This window comes from Cetorhinus maximus, chromosome 6, assembly GCF_964194155.1.
Source record: "Cetorhinus maximus chromosome 6, sCetMax3.hap1.1, whole genome shotgun sequence".
NCBI classification, from domain to species: Eukaryota; Metazoa; Chordata; class Chondrichthyes; order Lamniformes; family Cetorhinidae; genus Cetorhinus; species Cetorhinus maximus.
This window is the reverse complement of record NC_135884.1, coordinates 142,823,530-142,845,308: the sequence shown is the minus strand read 5'-3', so window position 1 is coordinate 142,845,308 and position 21,779 is coordinate 142,823,530. Positions and strand designations below refer to the sequence as shown.

The 21,779-nt window shown below is 42.8% G+C and overlaps 2 protein-coding genes across 2 annotated transcripts in view; one reads left to right on the top strand and one right to left on the bottom strand.

The window, feature by feature from the left end:
- Positions 1-21,779, bottom strand: part of cmc2 (C-x(9)-C motif containing 2) — an 88,663-nt gene that overhangs the window by 42,371 nt on the left and 24,513 nt on the right. The window lies entirely within an intron of this gene.
- On the top strand, positions 203-1,086 carry LOC144682315 (protein phosphatase 1 regulatory subunit 3E). Its single transcript, XM_078544788.1, has one exon. It carries the CDS (start codon positions 203-205, stop codon positions 1,082-1,084), a length of 882 nt encoding a protein of 293 aa, XP_078400914.1. The 3' UTR covers positions 1,085-1,086.

The window sequence follows — 21,779 nt, the reverse complement described above, 5'->3', positions numbered from 1 at the left end:
CAGCCAGTGTGTTGGCTGCAGGTATGTCCCGCTGTCCGAAGAAGATGATGTTGTGGCGGCGGCGGCGGTGGCTCCTTCTCCAGTGCTAAAAATAAACATGCAGTTCCTGGCGAAGCGGGGCTGGCCCTGAAACTGCTGCCCACCCCCCAACAACCTGCACCCCCCCCCCAAATCTGCACCCCCTCCGCTTCCGTCATCACCCATGGAGAAGGCAGCGGTGCAATCGGGCTTGTGCATGCCGCGGAACCACAGCTGCATCGCCGGCTTGTACGGGAGCTTGGCCGAGGACACGGAGCTGCCGGAGGGCTGCAAGGGGAAGGGTCAGTGCGAGAAGCCGCGCAGCCGGGAGGCCAGTACCAGCAGCAGCAGCAGCACCACCGCCGGCACCAGGGCGCCCAGCCCCGGCCAGAGGAGGAGAGCCAAGTCCCTGCCGGCTCCGGGAGACCGGGCGGCCACCGTTTTAACCGGGGCCAGGAGCAAAAAGGTCCGCTTCGCAGACTCCCTGGGCTTGGAGCTGACCACCGTCAGGCACTTCTGCGACGCCGACCTGCCCCAGGTCCCCCAGCGGGTGATGGCCAGGCTGAGGGGGCAGCCGCCCGGCCACCTGCTGGGCCACGGCCGGATGGCCGCCTTCCTGGACGGCCCCACTCACCTGCTGGAGCCCCTGTTCGCCAACCCCGGCGGCTCGGCCGACTTCCAGCAGCGGCTCCGGCTGCAGCGGGTCTGCCTGGAGAGCGTCTCCACCGACCAGTTCAGCGTCCTGGGGGTGGTGCGGGTCCGGAACCTCGCCTACGAGAAGCAGGTGCTGGTCAGGTACACCCTCAACCAGTGGAGGTCCTTCGTGGACGTCGCCGCCTCCCACGCTGCCCACTGGGCGGACAGCCAGACCGACACCTTCTCCTTCAAGCTGGTGGCCCCCGTTTTGCTGGACACGGGCGGCACCCTGCAGTTCGCCGTCCGCTACCTGGTGGCGGGGCGGGAGTACTGGGACAACAACAGGGGCTCCGACTACCAGGTGCGAAGCCACAAGTTCAAAATCTCCCTGCCCAAGGAGTGGGAAAACGGCTGGATCCACTTCATTTGAAAGAAGGGGGTCAAGGCCAACGCTGCTATCTCCACCAGGACCTGTGTCACAGACCCCCAGGGTGTCCCTCTGTGTGTGTGTGTGTGTCTACATTGCAATGAAAGAGAAACACCATGTGAGGCTCGGTTTTCTTTCCCTGTTTAAACTGTTATCACTTTTAAAAACGGGCATTCTGGTTCGTTTATCTTAAAAGCTAGAAGTATCTGTGTTTCTGTTTAGGGAAAGTTGGTCACTTATTTTTAAGTTGACTTGAGTTTTTGTTTGGACTAGGGATGCCTGATGTTTTATTCGACCTGGTTTGCATCACTAGCAGCACAATAAACCTATGCAAAGACAGAAGGAATGATGTGTGGTCACATCCAACACAGCCATAGATAGACAGAGATAGGTGCAGCTTCTGTTTCTGAGGCCATCTTAAGACCAGAGTAATGTTTTTAACCTTTTTAATGCACTTTGCAGTTCCAAAATGGCACTTTCTGTAGATTGCATTGTACAGCAACCAGTGTAGGTCATTCTTAAGGCCTAAAAAGTATCATAGCGTATTGAAACCTTTTTCTTCACTTCTGCGAGCGTGCTGTAAGTCATGTCAAAACATTTCTTGGTGCCACTTCCTCTAACTCTCGCCCTTTCCCACTGGCTGGCACTTTTCGAAGGAGGTGACCTGAATAACCTTTCAGTCTTGAGAAGGGTGTTGACAATTGAGGTTGTGGCAAGTTTCTTATAGTGACCTTTGGGAAGTCAGGAAAAAGGGAAGTGGAGTCAAACAGAGATGTAGTATTTATATAGTGTTACAGACTTGTGAAGTAAGCTACCAGAGAGGACAGTTGAAGTGAAAAGAAGGGTCGACCTGATGTGTTTCTTGGTCAGAGAACTGATTAAAATCTGGCAAAATGAAAGTTAGGCATTCTGATCAGTCAAAAGTTCTGTATTTTTCTAGTTTTATAGAAATGATATTATAAAGGATATAACAGACTATATTAAGAGTTTCAGGACTAAATAAACTTTGGAGAAGTTGTAGACTATTGCAATGGGGTGGGGTGGGGGAAGAGGACAGTATGCTGCGTGCATCTTTTGACTAAGAGATAAATGTTTTCTCTATGACTGACTTCGATTTATTCTCTGTTATAATTGTTTAAATCATAAAGTAAGGGAAAACTTTAAAGAGAGAGTATCAGTATTAGTTTAACACCAGGAGTAACCTCTTATGCAGCAGGTGCTATATCTGTTTCAAGTTTGGTTTTGAAAAAGTCGTCCTCACTTTTAAAATTGCCTTTGCCTTGCAACTTCCATATGGTGTTGGATCACTGTGACTCTGTACGTAGAATGCACACCAAGTTTATTGCCTTGTGTTTGATGACCCTCTTGGGAAATTGGGGGAGGGGGTGGTGTAGTGGTATTGTCACTGGTGCTAGTAACCCCATAAACCCAGGGTGATGCTCTGAGGACCTGAGTTCAAATCCTACCATAGCAGATGGTGGAATTTGAATTTTAAAAATCTGGAATTAATAATGACTGGTTCTCTAATGCCCTTTAGGGAATGGAATCTGCTTTCCTTACCTAGTCTGGTCTACATGTGACTCCAGACCCATAGCAATGTGGTTGACTCTTAAATGCCCTCTGAACAATTAGAGATAGGCAGCAATGCTCACATCCAATGAATGAATTGTTAAAAATGCCCCACATTTTATTTTTAACCCCTGTTTTGTACAATATTTATATGTTTATCCACTATTTAAATCAAATGTTTTTGCAAGGAAATTATATTATAGCAGAAATATCCATCTATGTATTATATACACAATATATATAAAATATGCAGCCTGAATTTGATCCATTTTTCTGAGTAACCTCCTGATCTGCTATATACCAATGGTGAATATGCGATGTTTCGCAAGGTGATTGTGTGGTGACGAAACCCTCAATATGAATACTCCTGTATAATATACTTTTTAAAAATGAAAGGTAGTTGAGAGGCAAGACCAAGTAAGCTTATATCGTATATACAGAAAATGCTGAAAAAATTCAGCAGGTCTGGCGGCATCTGTGGACTGAGAAGCAGAGTTAACGTTTCGAGTCGAATACGACTCCTATTTGACTTGAAACGTTAACCGTGTTTCTCTCTCCATAGTTGCTGCCAGACCTGCTGAGTTTTCCCAGCACTTCTGTTTACATTTCATATTTCCAGCATCCGCAGCATTTTGCTTTTATCCAAGTAAGCTTATCCTGAATTTGCCTTCAGTGTTGTTCCTCGTTCACTGTTAGGAGACAGGAAAAAGATGCTGAGTGCAGACCTGAAAATGGGTTTGTCTTACCTGCATTCCACACTCTCCCACCTCATTGTCCACATAGCAAAAGTTCCACTCCTGCCTCGCTACTTATTTTTGTGAGCGACGTGTAAATCACAAGAAATTTAAGGGGCAGTGTCAGGCTCACAACCATGTTTAACATGATGGTGCAAACATTACCTGACTGGACCAATGCTTATTAAACACCATCACATTCACCATTGGCATATAGCAGGCCAGAGATTACTCAGAAAGGTTATAATAACTATAGATGATTATTTCTGCTATGATATCATTAACTCACACAGATATTTGATTCAAATTGTGGAGAAACATTAAAAAAAGCATAAAAACAACATAAACATGAGCACATTCTAGCACAAAACAGGAATCAAAAATGAAAGGTGTGGGGCATTATCCAAATGATTTTTAAAAGACAATGAATCTTGGAAATTTTGGAATAAATACACAGATTGTAGGTCACTAGCCTGAAATAAGAAGATGGTCAATGTTTTAGGTTCTGATTAAGTCCAGTCTAAAATGTTGACCTGTAATTCTCTTTCAGATGTTGACTGGCTCCTGTGGATTTCTAGATCTTTGCACTTTTTTGCAAGTAATGTAACTTGTAATTGAAATGGGTGTTGACTTGCTTTAACTGTTACATAAAATAAACCTAGAAGGACAAGGCATGGGCAATGAATGCTGGCCTAGCCATCAACGTCCACAACCCATGAATGAGTAAAACAAACCATTTTGGAATGTTATAATTTATACTATCTACAGACCGACACACACAAAATCAGATTGAAATTTTCTTTCAAAAGAAAGTGGACTCCACCACAATTTATTTTACCAGTCGAACACACTGCATTGGTATCTCTAATGCAACTAGAGGTGAGGGACTTCAATTATTTGAGGGAACTAGAGAAGCCAAGATTGTTCTCCTTGAAGCAGAAAAGTTTTAGGGGAGATTTAAGAGAGGTGTTGAAAATTTGAAGGGGTTTTGATAGAGTAAGTAGGGAGAATCTGTTTCTGCTGACGACGGGGGTTGGTTATCAGAGAAAACCAATTTAAAGTAATTGGCAAAATAACCAAAGCGATCAGGTGAATTTTTTTTACACCGTGAGTTATGATCTAGAATACACTGTCTGAAAGGGTGGCTGGATCAGATTCAATAGTAGCTTTCAAAAGTAAAATGGATATGTACCTGAAGGAGAAAAAAATCAGGTCTAAGAGGAAAGAACAGGGGATTTGGATTAAGCCGGCAGGGCCGCGATGGTTTACAGTAACTGATTTCAAGGATGTGACTCATGAAACCTATAGATGGTGTCAACAGTGAGCAACCAGCCCATTTCAACAGAGTTGCTTCACTTCACCTATTTCACAAACAAAATGGTTTCATTATTTAAAAAGCCTTTATTTTGCACATTTCAATTTTGGTGGTAGCAAATTTACCAGTTGGCCCGAAACATATTTGGTTGGACTGGAATGCTCCTAACCTGGTGCATGTGCTCCTATTACTCTAGACAGCTCTTGTTGATGGTTTGTGAAAGGGATCTGCAGACTAGTGTTGACTTGACATTTGTACTTGGCCTTACTTATTCTGTGAAAGTGTACTTTGGGTTGCTTGGCCAAAGCCTGAACACAATTTAAGGTTAGAAGAGGATTTTCTTCATTAGTTTGCTTCGCAGAAGACCATTAAACTTAATTTACTGTTGTGCCACCTTGTGGGATTATTTTACTGAGTAATGCTGCCAGAAAATATTTTGAAACCAGCCACTTTTGGGAACCTAGCCTATTTGCTTCACTTTTTTTAATTGAGTGAGGAAATGGACGAGTGCATTGACGCACATCCGTCTCCTCACCCACCCCTCCATCTCCACCATCCTGGAAAGACAATCTCTATTATAGATTGTATCCAAACTTAAAACTGCTCTTGTTTGTTTAAAGTGTAGCCTTTGTTCATGAATTTTGTGTTAGCCGTGGCTGAATTGATAGCACTCTTACCTCTGACTTAGAAGGTTGTGGGTTCAAGTCGCACTCCAGGACTTGAGTACCACAATCCAGGCTGATGCTTCAGTGCAGTACTAAGGGAGTGTTTCACTGATGGAGGTGGTGCCTTTCAGGGGAAATGTTAAACCAAGGCCCCATCTTGACCACTCAGGTGGATGTAAAAGGTCCCATGGCACTATTTTGCAGGGGAGTTATCCCTGGTGTCCTGGCCAATATGTATCTCTTTAATCATCACACAAACAGATTACCTGTCATTATTACAGTGCTGTTTGTTGAAGCTTGCTGTTTGCGAATTAACTGCTGTGCTTCCTAAATTAAAATGGTACTTCATTGACTGTCAAGTGCTTTGAGATGTCCAGTGTTCATGAAAAGTGCTATATAAATGCAAGCCTTTCTTTTACATTCGAAAATAATGTTCCAAGAGCTAAGTAGCAATTGGAACATTTTCTGCCCACTTTTGCAAGTTTGAAGAAGTGGAGAGAGAAGCCAGTGAGCCCACATTTTGTGCATTATCTATTCAAATCGGCACAAAAATGACCCAATTGCAGCCCATGGAGCTTTAGCTGAACAATAGTGCAAATGTGATGTCATGGAAATGTTGACCATTTCGGAGACTGCTAAATTGCCCTGTAACTTCAACAGATTTGGTTTCTAACAGGAATAAAGGCACCTAGAGTACAATATTCTCAACTATCAAATTCCAATTTTTCTTCACCCCTTGTTTTTCTCTTCCCCTCAGAAGCAGACTTTAGATGGACATCAATTAGCATAATGGAGAAATCTATGTTGACCATCATAGCCTCCTCATAGGTTTGGCAAGGGTTAGTAGTTATGACCTACCTAGAAATCTACAGTTTCTATCCTTCTGAAAATCGCTAAGTTTACAATATTAATACACCACTAATACCTCATCTAGTTTAGCCAGTGAATAGCAAAGCCATATAGATCAGAAAGATCCCAGGCTTGATCTGCAGACTGTACTAAATTATTCCAGTGAGGAGAATAGTAGCAGTGATGAAATTGGCCTCAGTGCCATGGATGGGGAAGTGAAAATCACTTTTTTTGACTCATTCATGGGATGTGGCTGGCTAAGCCAGCATTTATTGCCCATCCCTAATTGCCCTTGAGAAAATGGTGGTGAGCTGCCTTCTTGAACCACTGCAGTCCATGTGGTGTAGGAACACCCACAGTGCTGTTAGGGAGATAGTTACCAGATTTTGTCCCAGCAACCGTGAAAGAATGACAATATATTTCCAAGTCAGGATGGTGAGTGGCTTGGAGGGAAACTTCCAGGCGGTGGTGTTCCCATCTGTCTGCTGCCCTTGTCCTTCTAGATGGTAGCGGTTGTGGGTTTGGAAGGTGCTGTCTAAGGAGCCTTGGTGAGTTCCTGCTGTGCACCTTGTAGATAGTACACATTGCTCCCACTGTGTGTTGGTGGTGGAGGGAGCGAATGGCACCCCATCCACAAACAATCAAGCAGACTGCTTTGTCCTGGACAGTGTCAAACTTCTTGAGTGTTGTTGGAGCTGCACTCATCCAGGCAAGTGGAGAGTATTCCATCACACTCCTGACTTGTGCCTTGTAGATGATGGACAGGCTTTGGGGAGTCAGGAAATGAGTTACTCTTTGCAGGATTCCTAGCCTCTGACCTGCTCTTGTAGCCGCTGTATTTATATGGCTAGTCCAGTTCAGTTTCTGGTCAATGGTAACCCCCAGGATGTTGATTGTGGGGGATTCAGTGATGGTAATGCCATTGAATGTCAAGGGGAGATGGTTAGATTCTCCTTTGTTGGAGATGGTCATTGCCTGGCACTTGTGTGGCGTGAATGTTACTTGCCACTTGTCAACCCAAGCCTGGATATTGTCCAGGTCTTGCTGCATTTGGACATGGACTGCTTCAGTATCTGAGGAGTTGCAAATGGTGCTGAACATTGTGCAATAAAGAGCAAAGATCCCCACTTCTGACCTTATGATGGAAGGAAGGTCATTGATGAAGCAGCTGAGGATGGTTGGGCCTAGGACACTGTCCTGAGGAACTCCTGTAGTGATGTCCTGGAGCTGAGATGACTGACCTCCATCAACCACAACCATCTTTCTTTCTGCTAGGTATGATTCCAACCAGTGGAGAGTTTACTCCATGATTCTCGCTGACCCCAGTTTTGCTAGGGCTCCTTGATGCTACACTCAGTCAAATGCTGCCTTGATGTCAAGGGCAGTCACTCTCACCTCACCTCGTGAGTTCAGCTCTTTTGTCCATGTTTGAACCAAGGCTGTAATGAGGTCCGGAGCTGAGTGGCCCTGGCGGAACCCAAACTGGGCGTCAGTTAGCAGGTTATTCCTAAGCAAGTGCTACTTGATAGCACTGTTGATGACCCCTTCCATCACTTTACTGATGATGGAGGGTAGGCTAATGTGGCGGTAATTGATTGGGTTAGATTTGTCCTGCTTTTCGTGCTGAGGACATAAATGGGCAATTTTCCACATAACTGAGTAGTTGCCAGTGTTGTAGCTGTACTGGAACAGCTTAGCTACAGGCACAGCAAGTTCTGGAGCACAAATCTTCAGCACTATTGCCGGAATATTCTTAGGGCCCAAAGCCTTTGCAGTATCCTGTGCCTTCAGCCGTTTTTTGATATCATGTGATGAGTCGAATTGGCTGAAGACTAGTATCTGTGATCTGAGGACCTATGGAGGAGGCCGAGGTGGTCATCCACTCTACATTTCTGGCTGAAGATTATTGCAAGTTTAATGTATGAAAGATGCCTGTTTTGAGATTATCCATCATCCAAATGTCAGCTGTGGCTCAATTGATAATGCTGTTGCTTCAACTCACATGTTTGTGGATTCAAGTCCCAGAGACTTGAGCACAAAAATGTGGCACTCCAGTGCTGGTTTTTCTTTTGGATATGGCATAAAACCAACACTCTGCTTTCAAAAGCACAGAGATCACATGATACTGTTTTGAAGAAGCATAGTTGTCATCCTTTGTGTCCTGCCTGTTTTATTCCTCAATCAACATTAAAAAAAATAGATTATCAGCTCACTATCGCATTGCTGTTGATAGGATCTTGGCTGCTGTATTTCCTATACTGCAACAGTAGCGACACTTTGAAGGCACCTCATTAGTTGTTAAGCACTTTGGGACATCCTGTGGTTATAAAAGGTGCCATATAAATGCAAATATTTCTTTTCATTTCCTTTTAGAGTTAAGTTGAATTTCTCCTCTGTTGAGCCATTGAAACATATATGGTTCCACTCAACCACAACATCCGAAGATTAATCAAGAGTTTCCCTGCTAGGTTGGTTGCTAAATGCAACCTGCAGTTTAGAACCCAGGACTGTCCCTGCTGTGTCATGGTTCCATTTGGGGCAGTATTGGAGATATTCCAAATAGCCTTTCCCTTGAGCTAAGTAGTGGGAAAACAAATCTATCAAGGTTTTCACTTCTGATCATTATTCAGTTACTTGTGATGCAAAATATGCTTTTGTGCGGGGGTGTCCCATTGTGAGTTAGTACCTTCGAGGATGAAGTGCAGCACAAATTTGAGCATACATTGTATTAGTATTGACATCAACATTCTTTATCGCATGTTGTTTCAGTATATTACTTGTTTGTGAGAATAGAAACTCCTTATTGGTTTGGCTGGTTTCCTCAAGAGGGTCATATAGGACTTGTCCCCATCCATCTCTGCCACCCCTATGTTCCCTCCTTGGTGGGAACTGATGGAAAATAGAAAAACATACACAAAAGTAATATGAAAAGCGGTTAGTTTGCATATAGTAGTGATGGAGTTCTGTTGATGTGCCCAGCATTCCTATTTATGATGGCATTGGAGGAAAACTTTCCCTAATGTCACCTCAGAGTTGGTTCTAGATAAGAAGTCAGCTGTTGTAAAACAGATAGCAAAAGGTAACTAAAGAGATGTGCAAATCTAGTGATAGCTCTTATGTAAGATTATTTTGGGGCCAGTGAGGTGGAATGTACTTGAGGATCAAACAGCTTTGACTGCATGGCGGTCCAGTGTAAACAGAGACTTCAGATAAAAATACGATTTGAACATGTATATGATCTTATCCATTTATTTATGAAATTTCCTTTTCTCCTTAATGTTAGGAATTTAAAACGTGACCTGTGTTGTACTGTTTTAATATGATAAATGTCTGTATTTTTACATTTATGTAAAGAAGTACATCTATTTTTTATAAATGAATCATGTGTTAAATCGACGTGTTGTTTGTAATTTAGCTGTGTGTATAAGTATTGAATACAGAATATCTGTCTGCCTTGTCTTTGACATTCAGTATCCATTATTATGCCTTGCAAAATCCATTCCTTTTTTGTCTGTATAACAGTTTGTCTATATAATAGTTTAATTTCTGAATTGAGGTTTCAAGCTACGCCAATTTTCAGTTCCTTCCTCACCGTTTCACTACAGAGTTGGTAATTGTGTGTTTGAATTTTGACGGAAGAAAGTGCATGATTTTTCATCAATAATATAGACTGAAATGAAATTTCTTGTTGCAAGTTGTGACTAGTAATCCTTATCTAGAATTTTTTTATGACTGGATGTCTATAATGAATGTAGTGTATGGTGAAAATCTACAGGAAAATTATATATGCCACGAAAACTAAAAATGAGTCATTCACACAGACTTGTTTATGTTTGAGGTCAAGTATTGAACCTTCAGGGAGATTTATCAGATAGGCAACCTCCATGAGGTTTATGGGAAAGGACTCTGAGGGCATAATTTTTTTCTTGACCCGTTTTCATAAATTATTTTATCTTGAGTGTACCAAAAATAAAAATATTTTAATTGCTACTGCTTGTGGGATTTTACTCTCTGTCCAGTTTCATGATTGAAGATAATTCCCCTGACAGTTTTTCCCTGTCATGCAGTCTGGCCTTCAGTTTGAAAATGTTTTAATGAATTCTCAGCTTTTGAGCTTTGAACTTGGCCTTTACCTGTGCAATAGTACATCTGTGAACTATGCAATATTCAATGCTAAAAGCCACTGGTTCTATCAGATCTGCCAAAATATTTCAGAGAAATGTAGAAAAGCTCCCAGAGTTTCCATGCAACCTCTTTTTAAGCTTGAATAGTACATGTTTGTCCTGTGCCTCATGCAAGTGACATCTTGTTTGTGTGTCTGTTTATCTGCTTGTTCCATTTTTTGGAATGAAAACTTCTGACGTAAATGTGTTGTAAAATGCTGCAAAATAATTGTTTGCCATTTTGTCAGTTTGAAGGGAATATTTCTATAATTACCATTTTTAAGGTTTGTGTTACATTATACTGCTCGGTGACATTTACGCTCATGGCAATGTTACCATGTTCAACAGTTTGTGGTCAAAAGTTCTGTACTTATACAGTAAACCTTAGCTAACAATGAAATCTTATGTAATGGTCACTTACTCATACTGCTTTATTGGAGAGGGGTATTGCAGGAGCCAAACTTCTGCAGTGACCAAAGCCAAGCTGGCTGTATACAGAGTAGAACTACTGTATTTTTTATTTGTTAACATTTCATTGTGAAAATATTGCTTTCTATTTTGTATCTTGTGATGTCAATAAAATGTTCTGTCCTGCAATCTCCAGCTGCGAACATTTTCTTCAATAGTTATATGTTGCCTTTCATTAGTAATGGTCAAGCTATCGTCTACCTTGAGGGACTGGAGAGACTATATGCTATTTGCTTGAGGTCCTGTAATCTCATTCAGTTCTGGTCCAGTTGGTGCACAGCCAAAAAAAAAAGACTTTCTTCTTCGAAGGCTTGAGAAATTCCCAGCCAAGGCAATACAATAGAAGGGAAATAATTAGCAAGGGTTCCTGTTGACATATTTGAGTATCTGGGCAGAACAGGAGCAATCTTTGCTTTGATGCTCTTACACACCCTACTTCCCCTGTTGTGTTCAATAATCTGTTTTGACACTCTCACAACCTGGTTTCTCTGTGGACATTAGGAAATAGTAGCAGCAGTAGGCCATTCAGCCCGTCGACCCTACTCTGTTATTCAAGCAGATCATGACTGATCATACGCCATTTTTCTTCACTATCTCCATATCCCTTGATGTCATTAGTATCCAGGAATCTATCGATTTCCGCTTTGAACATGCTCAATGACTGAGCTTCCACAACCCTGTGGGGTAGAGAATCCAAAGATTCACCACCCTCTGAGTGAAGAAATTCCTCCTCATCTCAATCTTAAATGTCCTGCCTCCTATTCTGAGAATTTATCCCATGGTCTTAGTCCCCCAGCCAGGAGCAACATCCTATCCACATCTACCCCGTCAAGCCCTGTAAGAATTTTGTAAGTTTCAATGAGGTCACCTCTTGTTCCTCAAAATGCTAGAGAATACAGGCCCAGTGTCGTCAATTGCTTCTCATAAGACAATCCTGCCAGGCCAGGGATTAGCTGGTGAACTTCTTTTTCTCTCCCTCTTTGGCAAGTATATCCTTCCATCGGCAAGGAGACCAAAACTGTACACAATACTCCAGGTGAGGTCTCACCAAGACTCTATGATGAAGGCTCACATACTATTTGCCTTCCTAATTGCTTGCTGCACCCGCATGTTAACTTTTAGTGACTCATGAACAAGGACACCCAGGTCCCTTTGGATATCAATACTCCCCAACCTCTCACCATTTAAGAAATACTCTGCCGGTACTCTGTGAAGAGTGGCCACTCGAGTGACTTATTGGAGGGCTTCTAGTGGCCATGGAACTGAACTCCCAACAAGACTCCTCAAAATCAGGACAGGAGAGGGGGAAATTGGGGTGGAAGAAATAAGTTTGTTGTATTTGTTTAGTGGGAAATGCTGGCTGCTTCTGAAGTGCATCTTTATTCAGTACGTTATATGAATTGTAAAATATGCGAATATTAAACCCTACACAATATGTAAGAAACATTGCATTGAAAATTTTAATATGTGATCTGTATTAACCAACAAATATATCCAGCATGGACACAATGGGTCAAAAGAGCTTCTTCTGTGTTGTAAATCTTTCCATGTTTCTTGCATCTCCCTCTCCCCATCCAGCACTGACATACATCATTCATCAGTAAAGTTACAGACACAGCCTAAATTGCTTAAAATGCTTTCAAGCGGCCCCACAAAACCCAATCTGAACAATACCGATTACTGATTTAACCAGATCAGAGAGGAGCAAGATCACAGTACAACATTAAATGAATTTCAGCTTGACCCTTTCCTGCAAGACATCAAAGATCAAAGTGAACACAGAGATATATTGTGAATGCTAATCCATCTAATGATAGTTGCAAAGATACGGTAAATACCATCAAAAGGATGAATATGGTGATTATGGAATAGGTGAGTTAACTCTGAATCGTCCGCAAAAGTTTAAATGAATGTAACAGTCACATAAGTTTTGCAATATTTCCATGTTAGTCAGGTTTCATCTAGCATGTTCAATATGTTATGTTCAATAGCTGAGTTTATACCACAGTCTTAGTATGTTTATATTGCCAAGTCCATATTCAGTGCTTTATTGGCAGGCCTCCTTTTCAGCAGCTCTACATAACTCAATCTGAACAATACCAATCACTGATCTAACCAGACCAAACAGGAGCTGGATCACAGTGCGACGTTAATTTTAGCTTGATCCTTTCCTACATGACGTCAAAGATCAGAGTGGGCACAGAGATGTATTCTTGATGACAGGAGTATAAAAATCACAACCCCTCATGTACCAGCTGTCTGTGATGATGTACGATGCTGCTCTTGAATGCATTAGGCTGAATCATAATTGTCTGTTTTATCTTCCTTCCCTTTTTAATTTGCTTGGTATATGCTGTAAATATATCAACTGCCATGTTTTTGGTGTTTAAAGATTTCTGCTATTGACTTTTAAAGATGCTTCAGACTCCTTCAGAAACATTTTGCACATTCCAAAATTTTAGGTGAACAGGCAGTTTAAAAACCTTAACTATGAAAAATAGAAGCTCACCTCAACAGCCCTACACAATCAAAGGGCAATATCTTAGAATGTTGTAATTGTTAACATGTGGAAACTTCCACAAGATCACTGGTAAGTGTCGAGATGTATTACTCAATGCCCTCAACTTCAATTACAAGACTGCCTGGTTCCCAGTTCTTTAACAACAACAACAAAACTAGCTGGAAAAACTCAGCAGGCCTGACAGCATCTGTGGAGAGGAACACAGTTAACATTTCGAGTCTGTATGACTCTTCATCAGAAGATGAAGTTCTGATGAAGAGTTATACGGACTCGAAACATTAACTGTATTCCTCTCCACAGATGCTGTCAGACCTGCTGAGTTTTTCCAGCTATTTTTGTTTTTGTTTCAGATTTCCAGCATCCGCAGTATTTTGCTTTTAGCCCAGTTCTTCAAGGCTACTTGAACCACGAAAGATGAACTCCTCCATGTTTGGTCAATAGCACCCGTAGAATTGCCATTTCATCTGGACATTGGAGTCATGTAAGGGACTTAATTCCATTCCCAGATGAAACTCTGTGTATCTACATTTTGTGTCATACCAGTGGATCTTAAGATTGAAATTGAGTATATTTCCACAGCTCTCAGTGCAGCATTATATTCGTGCTGATAAGATTGCATATATCCTCCAGGTTTGATAAGTTTTTATGGTAAATTACATATAAGATCATTTTGTTTTAATGGCCCTGTTCGTGTACTTAAGTGTGTTGACTGATTTAAATGTTGTAAAGCATTACTGAGTGACCAAGCATTGAATGTAAAAATGTTGTGAAAGATGTTGAAGTTCAGATTTTGGAAGTGATCTAGAATGTACAGCACAGGTCATTTGGCTCAATTGGTCTGTACTGGTGTTTATGCTCCACACAAGTGTCATCCCACTGTATTTCATCTCATCCTATCAACATAACATGTTATTCCTTTCTCCCTCATGTACTTATCTGCCTCAAGGGGAGATGGTGACATAGTGGTATTGTCACTGGACTGGTAATCCAGAGACCCAGGCTAGTGCTCTGGGGATCTGGGTTCAAATCCCACCACAGTAGGTGTGGAATTCAATAAAAGTCTGCCAATTGTTGTGAAATCCCATCTGGTTCACTAATGTCCTTTAGGAAAAGAAATTACCTGGCCTACATGTGACTCCAGGCCACATAACAATGTGGTTGACTCTCAAATGCCTTCTGAACATGGGCAATAAATACTGGCCCAGCCCGCAGCAACCACACCCCATTAGCAAATAAAAAAAAGTCTACCTTGCCCTTAAATGCATTTGTGGTATTCATCTTTAGCTAAAGAAACTTATCCTGAATTTCAACAAAAAACTACTGCGGATGCTGGAAATCCAAAACAAAAACAGAATTACCTGGAAAAACTCAGCAGGTCTGGCAGCATTGGTGGAGAAGAAAAGAATCGACGTTTCGGTTGAAGGGTCATGTGGACCCGAAATGTCGACACTTTTCTTCTCCACCGATGCTGCCAGACCTGCTGAGTTTTTCCAGGTAATTCTGTTTTTATCCTGAATTTCCTTTGGATTTATTTGTAGCTTAGTTTTCTGGTCCATGGTATGATGTTTGTTTTATTCTTTCACAGGATGTGGGCTTCACTGGCTGGGCCAGCATTTATTGTCCATTCCTAATTGCCCTTGAGAAGGTGGTGGTGAGCTGCCTTCTTGAACCACTACAGTCCATGTGGTGTAGGTACACCCACAGTGCTGTTAGGAAGGGAGTTCCAGGATTTTGACGAAGCGACAGTGAAGGAATGATGATATATTTCCAAGTCAGGATGGTGAGTGACTTGGAGGGGAACTTCCAAGTGGTGGTGTTCCCATGTATCTGCTGCCATTGTCCTAGATGGTGGTAGTTGTGGGTTTGGAAGGTGGCTGTCAAAGGAGCCTTGGTGAATTACTGCAGTGCATCTTCTAGATGGTACATAGTGCTTCCATTGTGCGTCGGTGGTGGAGGGAGTTCATGTTTGTGGATGTGGTGCCAATCAAGTGCACAGCTTTGTCCTGGACGACGTCAAGCTCATCGTTGTGTGTTGTGAGAGCTGTACTCATCCAGGAAAGTGGGCAGTATTCCATCACACTCCTGACTTGTGCCCTGTAGATGGTGGACAGGCTTTGGGGAGTCAGGCGGTGAGTTAGCCATCGCAGGATTCCTAGCTTCTGACCCGTTCTTGTAGCCACAGTATTTATATGGCTAGTCCAGTTCAGTTTCTGGTCAATAGTAACCCCCAGGATGTTGATAATGGGGGATCCAGTGATGGTAATGCCATTGAACATCAAGGGGTGATGGTTAGATTCTCTCTTATTGGAGATGGTCATTGCCTGGCACTTGTGTGGCGCAAATGTTACTTGCCACTTGTTAGCCCAAGCCTGGATATTGTCTAGGTCTTGCTGCATTTGAACATGGGCTGCTTCAGTAATCAAGGAGTCGTGAATGGTGCTGAACGTTGTGCAATCCTCAGCGAACTTCCCGACTTCCGACCTTATGTTGGAAGCAAGGTCTTTGATGAAACAGCTGAAGATGGTTGAGCCATGGACACTACCCTGAGGAACTCCTGCAGTGATGTCCTGGAGCTGAGATGACTGACCTCCAACAACCATAACTATCTTCCTTTGTGCTAGGTATGACTCCAACCAGTGGAGAGTTTTCCCCCTGATTGCCATTGATTCCAGAATCGCTAGGGCTCCTTGATGCCACACTCGATCAAATGCTGCCTTGATGTTAAGGGCAGCCATTCTCAACTCACCTCTGGAGTTCAGCTCTTTTGTTCATGTTTGAACCAAGGCTGTAATGAGGTCAGGAGCCGAGTGGCCCTGGCGAAACCCAAACAGGGCGTCGATGAGCAGGTTATTGCTAAGCAAGTGCCGCTTGATAGTACTGTTGATGGCCCCTTCCATTACTTTACTGATGATGGAGAGTAGGCTGATGGGGCGGCAGTTGGCCAGGTTGGATTTGTCCTACCTTGTGTGTACAGGACATACCTGGGCAATTTTCCACATACCCAGGTAGATGCCAGTGTTGTAGCTGTACTGGGGCAGTTTAGCTAGGGGTGCGGCAAGTTCTGCAGCACAAGTCTTCATTACAATTGTGAACTATTGTCAGGGCCCATAACCTTTGCAGTATCTAGTGCCTTCAGCCTTTTCTTGATATCACGTGGAGTGAATGGAATTGGCTGAAGACTGGCAGCTGTGATGCTGGGGACCTCTGGAGGAGACCGAGATGGATCATCCACTCGGCACTTCTGGCTGAAGATTGTAGCAAATACTTTAGTCTTATCTTTTGCACTGATGTGCTGGGCTCTTCCATCGCTGAGGATAGGGATATTTGTGGAGTCTCCTCCTCCAGTGAGTTGTTTAATTGTCCACCACCATTCATGACTGATTGTGGCAGGACTGCAGAGCTTAGATCTGATCTGTTGGTTGTGGAATCGCTTAGCTCTGTCTTTCACTTGCTGCTTATGCTGCTTTGCATGCAAGTAGTCTTGTGTTATAGCTTTACCAGATTGACACCTCATTTTTAGGTATGACTGGTGCTGCTCCTGGCATACCCCCCTGCACACTTCATTGAACCAGGGTTGATCCCCTGGCTTGATGGTAATGGTAGAGTCGGGATATGCTGAGCCATGAGGTTACAGGTTGTATTCGAGTACAATTCTCCTGCTGTTGATGGCCCACAGCGCCTTAAGGGTGCCTAGTCTTGAATTGCTAGATCTGTTTGAAATCTATCCCATTTAGCATGGTGGTAGTGAGGGTATCCTCAATGTGAAGGCGGGGCTTGGACTCCACAGTGAATGTGCGGTGGTCACTCCTATTGATACTGTCATGGACAGATGCATCTGCAGCATGCAGGTTGGTGAGGATGAGGTCAAGTATGTTTTTCACTGTTGTTGGATCCCTCACCATCTGCCGCAGATCCAGCCTAGCACCTATACCCTTTAGGACTCAACCAGCTCAGTCAGTGGTGGTGATACCGAGCCACTCTTGGTGATGGACATTGAAGTCCCCCCACCCAGAGTACATTCTGTGCCCTTGCCATCCTCAGCGCTTCCTCCAAGTGGCATTCAAATTGGAGGAGCACAGATTCATCAGCTGAAGGAGGACGGTATGTGATAATCAGCAGGAGGTTTCCTTGCCCATGTTTGACCTGATGCCATGAGACTTCATGGGGTCCAGAGTTGATGTTGAGGACTCTCAGGGCAACTCCCTCCCAACTATATTACCACTGTGCTGTCACCTCTGCTGAGTCTGTCCTGCAGGTGGGATAGGACATACCCAGGGATGGTGATGGTGGTGTCTGGGACATTGTCTGTAAGGTATGATTCTGTGAGGAAGACTCTGTCAGGCTGTTGCTTGACTAGTTTGTGAGACAGCTCTCCCAATTTTGGCACTAGCCCCCAGATGTTAGTAAGAAGGACTTTGCAGGGTCGACAGGGCTGAGTTTGCCGTTGTCGTTTCCAGTGCCTAGATTGATGCCGGGTGGCCCATCCGGTTTCACTCCTTTTTTGAGACTTCATAGCGGTTTGATACAACTGAGTGGCATGCTAGGCCATTTCAGAGGGCATTTAAGAGTCAACCGCATTGCTGTGGATCTGGAGTGACGTGTTGGCCAGACCAGGTACGGATGGCAGATTTCCTTACCCAAAGGACATTAGTGAACCAGATGGGTTTGATGATTTTTAGGGTGGTGTAAATGGACAATGTAGATTTGTACAGTCTGCTCACGCATCTCTCCAATTGGGTAGGCATACGTGCATGCACCGATCTCTGCTTAGTAGCCTTCAGTTGTGGGTGAAATGTTCTGTAATCCTGTCAGCTCTTCCCAAAATTTTCTTAAAGGTTAGAGGATGTGCCAAAGACCCTTTCACTTTGAGAGTCACAAGGCTTGGCTTGCTGGCGAGTGACAGTCAGGCTGAAGAAGTGAGAGGGACCATGCAGTCTAACTTGAATTATATTGAATCAACACATATTTGGTTAAGTTGTAAAACTCAACTTGTGTTGATAAGATACAAGGTGTGCAGTGTAACCATCCCATAAGGAAAGCCAAAGTCTTGAATAAATTATAACTTCTGTAATTGAGATATTTCATAGAATCAGACAACACAGAAGGAGGTTACTCAGCCCATCAAGTCTGTGTCAGCTCTTTGACGGAGCTATCCAATTGGTTCCATCGCCTTTGCTCTTTCCCCGCAAGTTCAGCAAATCTTGCCCCTTCAAGTCTTCCTCCCATTGGAAAGTTACTGTTGAATCTGTTTCCACCACCTTTTCAGGCAGTGCATTCCAGATCATAACTCAATTGGTTATAAAAAAAACCCCTCATTTCCTCTCTGGTTATTTTGCCAATTATCTGAAATTTGAATCCTCTGCTCACCAGCCCTCCTGAGAGTTGAAACAGTTTCTCCCTGTTTAATCCATCAAAGTCTGTCAAAAACTTCAACATCTCTAACAATTCTCCCCATACCCTCCTTACATATTGTGGAAACAATGGCATGTTTGAGAAGTGGTAAGGTGCAGGCTAGATTTTTCTTTCTTAGGGGGCATTTTGAACTCTGCCCTCCTCTTGTTGGACTGCAATTACTTATACTAACCAGTTACCTCAGCCCCTAGTGCCCACTCTATTCTAAGCCTCTACAGTATGGTAACTGTAAGGCTATTTGGCTGGCTGACTTATGCATTCTTAACCACTAACAGGCTAACCACGGCACGGTTTGGACAGTAATTTTCAGCTGGCCGTTTCTCAATGTGGCTTGGCGTTGTGCCAAATGGGAAATGCACGTGATGGGGTAGAGTGTCTGATTCAGATGATGGGGGATTGGAGGGTGATTAACCAAAAGCTGCATTCCCAGTCAGGCAAAAGGCTAGATTTTGTCATCAGCCTGCTTTCCAGTGCTATTCCAGTTCCTATAGGAAATCATAAATTACATGGAGAAACAATCACAGGTTCATAGAAGATGGATTAATAAAATGAACATCTTAGGAACGGTTTCCAAAGGGAGGTGGGGCGGTTATTTCAGACTGTTACAAGCAAGCTCTGGGACTCTCCATTTAATCTCCAGTGGATACACTGATAAAAAAAAACATCCTGCGTACTCTTAACTTGTGGCGCCTGAAACACAAGACATAAACTGCCACGAGCACACTCCCTCGTGACCTGTTACAGCCTTTAGCTGTGGCTGACTTTACTAAAATTTCATTAAGCCAAAAGCCTCTAAGGATTCTATTTTGCTGTCATATATATTCCTGAAAACAGCCCCTTTATTCTCCCTTCAAACTATTTTTGTTTGTTTAAATTCAATCTCAAATACCATGATTAACAGATTGCCTGCAACTTAACCCAATGTCAATAGTTCTGTGAACTGTTACTGTTTGGCAACCATTCACATAAGCATGTGGGAATCTGGCCAACTCTTCTTAAATGACATTGCTGCTCCAGTAATACCCCCCAATGGCTATCAGAGTGTAACGGTGACACTGAATCTATTCCCATTACACGCCACGTTTCTGCTAGACTAGAGAGAATTGTTCAATGCAGAATCCCAATGATTACCAAATTTAAGGGTGAAATTTCTCTCAAGCCAAGTTGCTCAATGAAAACTCCTCCTGGCCGCTCATTAAACTCATTAGTTAATCTACTTGAAGTAAATAGGTTAACAAATGAGTTACTGCAGTAAGTGGAGGAATGTGTTAAGTTAAACATTGCTGAAAGCAATTCAACCCCTTGGGAATTTAATCTCAGGCAAAAAACACATTTCATGTGGATAGTCCTGCTCTCTTACAAACTGACAGGTGGTAAAATGGACCATTGGTGCAACATTGTTTGGCTGTGATCATCAGTATGCTCCATGACTCAATGGGTGGCTTGAAGAAGGCTCCAGTGTACACACTCAAGCTGCTCAATGCCGCATCATTCTTTGCCCATTAAGTTAAATGGATGGAAACTGAGGTGTTGCTGACCTGACATCGCCCAACCTGTTCCTTGCTGAAATGCCCAATTGTGGTCATGAGTCTAACCCAACAGTTTCCATCGGTCACCCACTGTTTCAATGGCTTATTGTTGTGATGTATTCAAAAGTAAAATAGAAACACTTTTCACCTGGAATAAATAATGGCTTTATTATTGTTTTCAATGTGTTTTGTGTCTTTATTCCTTCAAAATATTGTGTGTGATGCACCCTTATACCTATAAATCTCACTTCCTCTTGTCACGATTTTTCGTCATGCTTTTCTGTTAGCAATTTACAATGGGAAATATTATATCAACATTTCCTATTCAATTTTACAATGTAAACTGTCACAATGTAGTTGTTGGCTGCTACAGAGCACCATGAAATTACTTTCTGCACTTTCATTGCCAACTTTGCCATCTAGTACATGTAAAAATAAACTTGTATTCGTGAACTGGCATTGACAATTTAATTGCTTCAGATAATTTGTCTTGACTGGATCTCTTTGTTGATTGTGTTTGGTACCTCTTTTAAAAATTGGAAATCAACCCCTTCTATTTGGACAGTTTTACCCATCACATCGTGAGAATCATTCGGTGGCGTCAAATCCAGATCCAGATATTATCCAGCTATGATTTATGCTCCACTTTTAGTTAATATTAAGTGGAGTTTAAGCATGTCTTTACCGGGTCAAATAAAAACAAGTTCTAAATAAATTTCCTTAGCACACAAATAATCAAGTTAAAGTACAAAGTAACCCTCAAGAGCCTGGTATTGATAACAAGTCAGAAGTCAGGACTTGAGCCAGACACCAGCACGTATATCAGGAGGTGCAACCAGTGTGGCTCGAGAATGAAACTGGTATTTTCCCTTGCTCAATTCCAAAAATGAACTCCAGTGCAGCAGCAGGTGTGATGGAGACTCAGCTGTTGCAGAGCGGAACCTCGAAGAAGTATCATTTCAGACTTGATATACTGTGGTACATTGAAAGAGAATGTTCCAATTATGTTCCATTCACCTATCACCCCTGTGTTTGCTCACGTACATTGACTCCTTGTCCAACAATGCTCTACATTTTATAATTATCATTCTTCTTTTTCAAATGCCAAACATGGCCTCACACCTCGATATTTTTGTCACTTCCTCCGGCCTGTAATTATAACAGTAGCAACTTATATAGCACCTTTAATGTAATGAAACTGGGATCTCATCGCTCCTCCAATTTTAATCGCTCCACCATTGGCAACTGTTCCTCCAGTTGCCGAGGCCCTAAGCTCTGGAATTCCCTCCCTAAACCTTCGAGCCTCTCTTTCCTCCTTTAGAGCACACTTTAAAACTTTTGGTCAACTGACCTAATATCTTCTTCTGTGGCTCGGTGTGAAATTTTGTCTGATATTGCTCCAGTGAAGTGGCCAGAGGTGTTTTACTATGTTAAAGATGCAATATAAATGCAAGTTGTTGTTGGTATTGGGTT

Bases quoted from the DNA above. Each gene is read 5' to 3' on its own strand.
- LOC144682315 (XM_078544788.1), top strand. From the start codon at position 203: ATGGAGAAGGCAGCGGTGCAATCGGGCTTGTGCATGCCGCGGAACCAC.